This window comes from Aquila chrysaetos, chromosome 3 (assembly GCF_900496995.4).
Source record: "Aquila chrysaetos chrysaetos chromosome 3, bAquChr1.4, whole genome shotgun sequence".
NCBI classification, from domain to species: Eukaryota; Metazoa; Chordata; class Aves; order Accipitriformes; family Accipitridae; genus Aquila; species Aquila chrysaetos.
In genome coordinates this window covers 30344553-30355296 of record NC_044006.1, presented here as the reverse complement: position 1 = coordinate 30355296, position 10744 = coordinate 30344553, and the positions used below count along the sequence as shown (strand labels likewise).

Genomic DNA, 10744 nt, shown 5'->3' with positions numbered 1-10744 from the left:
AAACTCTGCTAACCTTCAAAATGGAAAGGATTCCGTAAGTAGGATTTACATAGTCTGAATATTTTATATTTTGAGTGCTCATCACAGCTCACATAAACTAATACTTAAATATATATTTCCAATAAAGAAAACATTTGACTTCTGGTGGAGTAAAGCAGTGAGACACGTTTTGGCTTGTGAGTACAGACACAGGTTTCTCAGTCCCTGCTCCTTTTTTTACTGTTAGCAATTTTCTTCTATCAAGTTCTCATAATTTGTGCACATCCAATGAAGGCAATGCAAGCCTCTTCACTTTGACACAAAAGAAACTTAAAGGAAAAAAAAAATCAGGAACTCAAACAGGCATAAAGTAGAAGTACAAAGGGGGAATAAAAAATAGAGGCTGTGAGAGGACGCGAGGGGTTAAAGTTCTGACCACTGCCTACATATATAAAATTATATCACCTTATCTGAAAAGTTTAGGCTCAAAAGAAAAGCCTCAGTTTAAAATACCTTTTAGGTTTATTAAATCTTTAGGCTGAAGATTACAGCAAGTGTTTTGTCTTTGGTGAGTAGCTGTTTGTCTCACTTTATTTACTTGGTATTGGGTATTTGTCAATGTCATTTCATATCTGCAGAAAATTCATACGTTCTATGGAAGTATGTATGTGTGTGAGTGTGCTGAAGGTCACATGACTGTTTCATCCTATTTGGTGGAGCAGCTTGACTTTTTTTCCCTTGCTTTTGGTGATGGTTGTGAGTGCAGAAGTTGATTGACAGATGCATGCCAGAAACCCCCATTCTCCTTTTCAAAGACTACATATGATGGATTGCGATCTTTCAGCTCAGCAGGACACAGGGACCATGCAAGCTGTAATTGGTCAGGTATGGAGTCAGCCATTTCTCAACTCCCCTTTTATTTTTTTTTTTCCACAAGGGTCTAACCATATGATTCACATAATTCATATTTACAGTACCATCTTTCTATCTGTATCTTCAGCTACCAGCGAGTGTAGCACTGAAAGTGAGAAAGGCAAAAGAACCACAATAATCTGGCCAGGGAATCACTAGTTAAACCTAAAATACCATGGTTTTCTTCTAATAAACCCGGTTTATAATTTAGTCAGAGCTTTGCCACATCAATCTATATATTAATTTGCCGTTGTATTTTGTTTAAATGTGCTGAAGTAGAAGAACTGAGGAGTGAAAGTGTTATGTTTGCTGGGGAGTTGCTTTCTATTTCTAATGCTGTTCATTATTTCTATATTGACTGTATTCCTGTACTACAGGCTGTGGATTTTTTTTTTTTTCTTTTTTCTTCTTTTACTCCTAACCCAGATAATGTGTGATTGAGCTTGGTAAATGTAGTAGTCTTTGCTGCTGCAGAGGGGCAGCCTGCAAATTAAACACTGCCACAATCTGAAAGGTCCAGGTGGTCTGCTCGTGCTTCCTAATGCAATCCAGCACAACAGCTTTAATAAACAGCTCTATTTAGTTCTCCCTCCCTGTATCCAGGGAAGTGAACTGGTCTGGGGCTGCTGTGATGAAATGCCAGAAGAATATCTCTCTAAGGCCTCACAAGCTGATTTTTAGAGCTTTTCCGTTTTGTCGTCTTTGTCTTCCAAATGGGTCAGTGAGTCCTTCTCTTTCTGTTTTGTGATTTCTGTTAAGTCTGTAGTTTTTATGTGTGTGTTTTAACCGTGCTGTTTTGAGCTTTAGCCAGAAGAGAGAAGAATCATTGTCTTTTCATTTGCTTCAAATAATAACCTAAAGTGGGGAAAGAAATTAAATTATTTTGTCCTGATGTACAGGGAAGGCTGTTTTCCTATGAATGCAGCCGGAGTCGGTGAGGGTGTCTGTTTTTCTTTTTCTTACAAAATTTTAAGTGCTCAACACTTTCTCATTAGCCACTGACTTGTAAATCAGTCTCTGGCAAAGGGTATTTTTTGAACTCTCAAAAGTTTGTGGGTTTTTGCATATGTTTCCAGTGTAGTGAACGCATGCTGCTGAGGTGATGACATAGTATTTGTGTTTCCTATATGTTGATACAATGGTGGAAAAATACGCATCCTACATGCTGTTTTCAACTAAATTATGGCAAAGCACAGAAGTCCCTCAAAGCACATGGTTTATTAATACCATCGTACACAGTAATGCATTTCTGGGCGGAAAATGTCAAATATGTAATACCATGTTTACCACAGACTTTTATTGCTTTAAATATTTTAAAAATAGAAGATACATTTTTTATTAAAAATCCCCCAAACATTAACAGCTTTCTATTAGGCTGGCTTATACCTAAAAAGTGGGGCATGTTTGCCAGTATTACATTGTGTGAAAATATGTATTCTAGAGCGGGTTAATTACCTTTTTGTGTAAACTTGTTCAGTCTTAAAGAAATATATTTAATGATTCTAAGGCAGATACAATGGCAAGGTTTTAAGCAAGTACACTTGACAGAAAACGTACCCTGAAACCTTGATAAATTCCACAGCTTGTAATATCTCTTTAATGTAACTTTTGCTTTGACATGTAAGAAAGTGTAAGTTAGCTATTTTATGTTTAAAGCTTGCTAGCTCTCGGAAAGTGGTTTTGAGGCTGGAAAGGGTAGGAGCGTGGTTTTTTCTGTGTAACATTCCATATTTCATCAATTAAAAAAAAGTTCAGTGAATGTCTGGAAAAATGTTTATACCATGTGTTGGTGTATTTCATTTCCTAAAAATCAATAACAAGGGCATGGACTTCAAAGAAAAATACATTTAGGTATGTTAGGTGACTAACTTCTTTGGTTTTTTTATGTCAGAATCTATGGATATTATTATTGTGCAACTTAATGTGTTGGGTGTTGCAAACATTTTTTTTTAGATCTGTATGTGTGCATATTTACATATCATGTGTAAGTGCACATTCAAATGTCTTCATAAATCCACAAAATTTTCAAGTATGTTTTTGTTTTATTAATTGTCCAGCATTTGGTTGTTATTAGCTACATCTGAAGATAGAACAAAAAGTTTAAAAATACTTTTTTCTGATAAAAATTATGTATTTTCTAGTTATATAATAAAAGAGTTAGTTAAAACTTGGGAAGCACAGAGCAATCAGTATAATTACCATACATTGCTGAAAATAGAAATAGACTTTCTCTATGAACTCTAATACTCAGCTGACAAGAGAAGATAACTATCAAAAGGCAAACCCTATGCCATAAAAACCTTCCACAATGTAAATCCATATTTAGTATTGATAAATAACAAAGATTTGCATATTTGGTATGTGTATATTTTTAGAAGAGACATTCACTTCCAGACTCTATTGTTTTAGAAAAAGTTCTTAAGAGTCGTTGTGAACTTTCAAACCTCCAAAGGCAAAAACTTAAATAAATGTTTATCATTTGGCCTTTTTATTTCAGAATTGTATTTTTCTCCAGCTGTGAGAACTAAATTTTGTTTTGACTAATCCTGCAGATGTAGCTTTAAATTCAGTCTTGTTTGCTGCTAATGGAGTGTGAACTTGCCTAATTAAAAATCCAAACTATACATGTATATCTCTGCTCCAATGGAGATCAGAAACAGTAGCAGTTATTTGTAGTTCAAACACTAGTCTGTGTATGACACGAAAGTAATAGCAGGAGCATACTGATTTAAAGGCATTTTTAACATCAAGTACTTGTTCATCATTAAATGCATTTTCCACTTTTTTTTTTTAATATGTTTGATTTCATCTATCTCCAGGCACCAGTGTCCACAGTGGCTCCCACTGGTGATGGCAATGGTAGGCAGAGTGCTACAATCCTGACCATTACCTAGCACCTGGGTGTACTGGCTCCAAGGTGCAGATTGCTTGTGTACCTTCCCTCCGGATTTTTCCTCCCCCAAGCAAGCAATAAAACAGCCAAGTACTCTGAAGAACAACCTCCTTGCCTAGCGTGTCAAGATCTAGAAGCTCATTGCTCATTGTGATTTTGATTCATAACTGGAGTGTGTGGAATGAAACCCCGATCCCTGTCAGCAATAGTCTGTAGCATCCTTCCTTGCACGCTGAACCATAATACCCGTTATTTCTTCAAATGTGTTTTGCTCTTATAGAAACTATTAGCTGGATTTTTATGCCATATTCCTTATATATCCTGAGCCCATCTAAAGGAACAGGTAATTAAATGTGTCATCTAATTATTCCAGTTATGCTGTGTTTTCTCTACCTTGTATGCTTTCTAAAATCTGTACTGTACCTTTCTCTTCTTTTTTTTTTTCTTTTTTCCCCCATCTTTTTTTTTTCCTTTTTTTTTTTTTTTTTTTCCAGACCTGAGCTTGTGAGTGACAGGTTAGTTCATCAGCATTACAGCCCTCCTGTTTTTGTCTCATCTCATGCAGACAGGTCACTGTGTCCAATCACCCTTCTGGCTCTGCTATCCCCGGGGGAGCCCAGGCCAGCCTGCCATCTTGATCCACCGGCCTGAGGGCCCGGGCTGGCTGCACATTTCTGTGTTCACTGGTTCTTGCAAATATAGTAAAACAGGAAGGGGAGGGGGGCAGCTTAAATTAGATCTCTGTAAACCGAGAGGAAGTAAATTAGGTAACATTCTTCTTCAAATAAGCAAGCGTTTGCAGTTATTACTGCTATATTTGAGTTCTCTTTCTACATGTTAACCGTATTTATTTTCCATATTTCAATGGTATCCTCCATGTGATCTCAGCATCTAGTAAAAGCTATTTATGCAAGGGTAAACATGTGCTCTTTTCCCATAGAGAGTTCTGCTCTGAAGCCCAATTTATGAGACTTGATACATTGCTGCAGCCAAGGTGGGTCTTCCTGTTCTGTGTTTTAGTTTGTTGCTTTTTAAATTTTGTTTTCTGTTTTTCCCCGTGATTAACAACAATAGAGCAGGGGCATAAATGTTTCAGAGAAGCCATTCATTTCTGTAACTCACGGGTCACTTTTCAGAAGTTTGATCTGTTGTCAGTGTTGTTTTGTAATGCAGATCAATGCATAGCCAGGAGTTTAATTTTTACCAAATGAAGATCAGATATATAATCTTAGTTTGTCTTGAGCAATCTTTAAGTGATTCTTCTTGTAGTAGTAAGGAAGGTCTTTTTCTCTTGGAATACCCATTTCCATCTCTAATCTAATATACAGAATTGTCTATAACATATGCAAACAGAAAAGAACCATCTTACACATAAATTTAAGACTCACTTTTACAATACAGCAAGGATTTGTGCCCTTTTGTCTATAGTTTGGGACAAATCCTGTTCTCTCTAGCAAGAATTAGACCCATCACTGTAAGCATGACTACTTGCATAAGTAAGGTCAGACTACTTGTCCCCTTGTCTGCTTAGTGTATGTCCAGCACAGACATTGTTGTCCTTTACAGTCACCAGCAGTTGTTTTCTGCAATTCGAGACTGTGAGACAGAGAGACTTATGGACAGGTACACACTGACTGTTGTTTTCAGTAGTAGAGAGACAATGTAAACAATAAGAATCATGTTTGAAAAACTTCAAAAACATATTTTTTAATATTTATGAACAAGCTGGTATTCTCATAATGAAGCATTCCATCTCTGCAGAAACCCACTGTTTTATACGCTCTCTAGAATACTGTGTCCTTAAGAATTATTATTGTAAGGAGATGCAGGAATGTGGCTGTAATATTTTACAGTATAAATATTTGTTGTAGAGGAGTTTGGATCTCGTTAATTTAATATATGTAAATTCTTTGGTCCTAGGCCTGGATTCCAGCAAAAGAATGCATTTCTCTGTTGACTTTTGTTTTTACAGCAGAAAAGATGGATTTTTATCATTTTCATTTATGCTTAAAAAGATTTTTCTTGTGTTCACACCAAAATCGGGTTTGAATTGAAATCAGCCCTCTAAAAACATCTTTAGTAATTTTTTCTTATTGAATTTCTTTATTCTTTTCTGATCTGTGCTACTCGGCTGTCTTGTGTTAGTTTGTGTGTTAGGCCAATTAAGAGGTCAAATCTTTAAAAAGCTGTGATTTATACTCTGTGTATATTCACTATTATTCTAATTGTAAGCGAAAAATAAAGTATGTCAGATGACCTTTAAATTGCTGGGCAAGTGACACTCGTCCAATGATGTAGATTTTTATCTTTTGGCAGTGCATTTACGTTCAAGTACCTCTGCTGTGTTTCCTAGATTCTAGACCGATAGACTAAATACCAATCTAGGCCACTTTTGTATATACAGTACATAGAAGTGACTGTGCTGAGCCTCTTTATCCTACACTGTTCTGCAGCTGTAACAAGACTTTTATTTTTCTTCTCTGATCTGAACTGCAACTCAAATAGAAGAAAATAAAAGGATAATTGAAGACAAATTGCATATAGCATTTTCAACATTAGATGAGGACATGGCAAAATATTCTTTCTTCCTGTGATTTACATCTCTCAGTGGCATTTACTTGTAATGCTGCTGCTTACTCTGAAATTGTGAAAATGGCAGGAAGAACCTCAGATCAGTCAGTTCTGAATATATGCGTGTTTATCCCTCATTAAAGTTAACAGGACTTAAACATGTACTTAAAAGTTGATCAGCAAACCACTTAAGCCGTGTAAGAAGTCTGCAGCTGCTAAATCTTCAGGTGCACAGTACAATATTGAACTCAATGGGACTCCTCATGTAAATAACACTTTGCAGGATCTGGTCCAGCTTGCCTATTGAGTAACTGTCATTGCTAATAAATATAAGAAAGTCTGGTTTAAATGCTAGCTAAATAATTGCTATGCGAACTCTTTTATAATTAGAACTGACTATTAGAATTAAAGATAGTAACTCAAGGCTCTTGAACACTTTTATTTTTCGAGGATGTCAGGGCTACAGGTAAATGGACTATAGCTTCAGGGTTTTTGTTTTATCGTTGGCTTTGAAACCTCTGTGATATGTAGGACTATTTCTTCAAAAGAGAAAGATTAGTTGTTGATATTTGCTGCTGATTCTCTGTTGACTGGTAGGGCTGTTCCATAGGAGAGCTTTATCTAACTGTTAGATCAAAAGAAAATTTTGAAGATCAAGAGACTGTTCTAAATTTCTAGCCATTTTTAAAAGTGGTAGTGGGAGAAAGTTAAAAAAAGGGGGGGGACGGGACAGGGGACCCAGAAATCTTTATTCCAAGCCATCCTTACATGGTGAATGATATAAATTAAATTTTCTTAAGCTGTTTAGAATAGATTTTGTAGTTACTAATAAGCCTGTTTTTTCTATCTACAAGTGGTACAATTTGTATATGCCATACTATGTAATAGCAAAACTAGGTCCAACAAACTTTTATGCAGTCTTCCTTTTACTCACATGAGTAATAGTAATTGATGTCATTAACACTGGTGCATATACTTAAGGAGATGCATTTCGGAGCTGAGAGCCTCGGAGACGGATCTTGCTCTCTGGGGTAGTTGCACAGCTGTCCTATGCCCTTTGCTCATGTGAATGAAGATTTACAGGGTAGGACACTGATAGCTGTTCTTGTCAAAACAGAAGGGTCTTGTCTTGATTGGCTTTCTTGTACCACCTTACTGTAGAAGAAATCCAATAATTTGATAAGCAGTGCTGCAAAATCTTGTGAGAGTAATTTTTGATCCTGTGATACTTCCAGTGAGTGTTACCTAAACTACTTGCTAAATATGATCTATTCCCATAGGTATCCCTTTCCAGGATGGGCCTCCGAACCCACAGATGGGGAAGGGCATTAAAGAGAAACAGGTCCTTAAGCAAAAGGAAAAAAAAAAATGTTAGAAAGGAACTTCATGCTACTTTAGTCACTGATTCCATCAAGTAATTTTTATTTTACAAGTTTCTAGTATTTTCAAGGATCTCAGACTCACGTGTGTTTAGAAGACACAATCCAGCTGTGTAATGGCACTTCCAAAAAGGAAATATTATGAAGGCAACAGTAAAAGACAGAAGTGGGTTTTTAGCCACCCCCTGCTATGGAAACAAGGGTTTCAAGCAATAGAAAATAACAGAGCATGAGGTTTTTATGAGCAGATTAGTGAAAGTCATGTTAATAGTATTACACAACAGCTGCTGTTAGACGTATTATAAGAGATAGTTCCGTATCAGAATGTTGTCCTTTCCACTAAACTGTTTACATCTCTAACTGCTTTTCCACTTAGTGAGCCAACTTGTGAAGCTCTAACTCGGCTTTTACTTGAGCTTTGCTCATGTTTCATGTGCAGAGAAGTATGGAGGGGTTTTACCGCAATAAAAAAGTTGGAATTTTTTTTTTTTTTTAAAGCTGGAGGCTTTAGCCCGTTTCTGGAAGTCATCTTTTGGGGGAAAAAAAAATTTAAAAAATTGCAGCATAGGCTAAGACTGAAGCAACAATATTAATGACAAAAATATTTCATATCCTTATTTCAAGCTTATGACTTAAAAATCACATTGTCTCCCATCAATGGCAAACTAGTGTCAGCTTCCATTTATTTATAGTATGACACACTAAAGGCTATGATTATTACTATTTTTTAATTTATTAGAATAGAGAACTGTGCCTGATTGTTACTGAATCCAGCTTTAAAAATAAAAAAAAGGCTAAAGATGCAAATAACTCTGATAAAGTTTAAGTCTGGCAGTTCTGAGATAGTCACGATGGCTATAGCTGTTGGTGCTGGAACCAGGTGCTGCCAAGTGCTGAATACTTCCAGAGTCCTGGGCTTCCCTCTGACTTTGTTAGGCAGGACTCTGTTCCAGTGAGGCCTGAATGTTTTCAGTCTTCTTTGAAGGCAGGATTAGACCCTGAAGCATACGAGGGGAAATTTTTCGTTTGATAATTTTTTCCTGCTCAGATGTTGTTGATGAAGGAAAAATTGAAAGGTTTCCCATGAAAATTGTTCTGTTTAAAGTGCAATAAAATAATCTGGAATAAGCTATCACAGGATTCCTGGCCGTAAGTCTTACCTTCCCTTCACCGTGCCCATCTCTTTATGTGTACAAAACGTGCTTCACATTCTTCAAATGGATTATACAAAGCAGAAATAATATCTGCAAACAAGAAGCTCCCAGTCTTTTGGAGGAAAGGTTCAAAGTTGTGGCAAATGTAAAAGTGACTTCTAATGTGGAAGAATAAAGCAAAGAACATCAAACTCATTTCACTTAGTGTCATTCATGATGATTTATCATTATAGTCAGGGCAAACTGTGATCTCGGAGCTGAAACAATTTTGTCCATTAAGAGGAAAAAAACAACCCCCAAAAACAGAATGTTCCAGCTTGGTTCTTATATCCTTAGGGTTGCAATATTGAATTCAGAATTGGGGAAGCTTAATCTTGCAGCCAGATTTGACAAGATGCTAGTTGAACAGTAGGCAGAAGTGATGGTTTGTGCGTAGTAATGCCCATGGTGGGAAATAAAGAAAGATAAGATTTTTCCAGAAGTCTGGATGCAGAATTCACCACCTGTTCCAGCTTCTCACCAAAGTAGGCAAGAAAACCTGTGTGCAAGTTGGTGAGCAAAGCTCAGAATTTCAAAGCCTAACAGAAGACAAACTGGAGTGCTCTGAAACAGCGTGTGAGGGTTTGCCATGGCTCTGAACACAGTTATCTTTTTGTTTGTTTGTTTTAGTGCTGTTGCTTATTTGAAGGGTGATCATGAAACCATTTAAGCACATCCACAAGTATCCCCACAGACTTATCGGGAAGGCTCACGACTATGTGATGCTAAAGGCTTGGATCTCACCTGGCCTCAACAGCATACGGACATGTACAGCTGAAGAAAAATAAGCAAGTTCTCCAACTCCACTCAGCAAATCCTGGAGAGCAGGAGTCTGTGGGGGAGGTGGGGGTGAAGCGGTATAGGCAAAAGCCTGGAGGCTGCATCTGAAATCTTGGAGGGGTGAGCAACAGACTCATTGGCAGGTGTTCGGAAAATAGGACTTGGATTTTGAATAGTTAAGCAACAACAACAAAAAAAAGGGCTGAAAACTGAAGTTTCTTTCCTTGAATATATTGGTTTCTGTTTATTTTTTAAGTTCATGCTGGATTCTTAGCAAGAGGAGAAATTGAGGGTTGCCCCCTAACTAGGGATTTAGAGTGACTCTGTAATGAATTTTAACCCAAGAGGCACTGTGGATATTCAGCAAATCTTTGTTCTATTCTGCTCATGTCCTCATGCTAGACCCATCACCGTAGTTATTAGATCTCAAAGATTACATTCTTTGATCTAGTGCTTTCTAAATCCTTAAACCACAGTTTATTTATTTAAAAGGTTATATCCAGCATTGGATTAGATTGCAAAGTACCCTTTGACTCTTTCATGAAGGACACAGTAGAAACACATGCTGCCGAAGGAGTATTTCCTTCTGACCATGAGGTACCACAGCATTTTATTGAATTAAGAACTGCACAAGGATCTGTGCTTTTAATCTGGCCAGTGTGTTAATATTTTTTTTTTACCTCATTGGTATCATTATGTCATTCATTTCTGATACAACAGAGATTTATTAGGGTATGTAGGTGAATTTCAGTTACCGTCTAACTTAAAAAAACCCTGCAAAGTAGCCTCATATTTCCATATGAAAATAAAAGCACGCTAAACCTCAAACAGATGTTAAAAATTAGTATGTTTAGGATGTGATCTTGGGGTCTGGTTTTGATCTGATGTTTACCAGGGTTCATCATGAGTAACTCTGCGGAGCTAAACAGAGTTATATTTGGGTAAACAAGATCACCAGCAGCTTTTAAGCTTGTTCCATTGCATTCGGAAGCCCTTACATGACCAAATTTACCAGAGTAGTCTACAATGCTTGATTA

At 36.8% G+C, this 10744-nt stretch overlaps 1 protein-coding gene across 3 annotated transcripts in view; it reads left to right on the top strand.

The window, feature by feature from the left end:
• Window positions 1–752: 752 nt before the first annotated feature.
• POU6F2 (POU class 6 homeobox 2) overlaps window positions 753–10744 on the top strand; it is a 316623-nt gene continuing 306631 nt past the window's right edge. Inside the window, exon 1 of one of the 3 annotated variants that reach the window (XM_030009371.1) lies at window positions 753–1608. Coding sequence is in view for 2 of the 3 variants with exons in the window: in XM_030009370.1 (XP_029865230.1) it covers window positions 760–864 (105 nt within the window). In the remaining variant the exon portion in view is untranslated. The remainder of the gene's footprint in view (window positions 1609–10744) is intronic. The other 2 variants (XM_030009370.1, XM_030009373.1) reach the window with 2 other exon arrangements.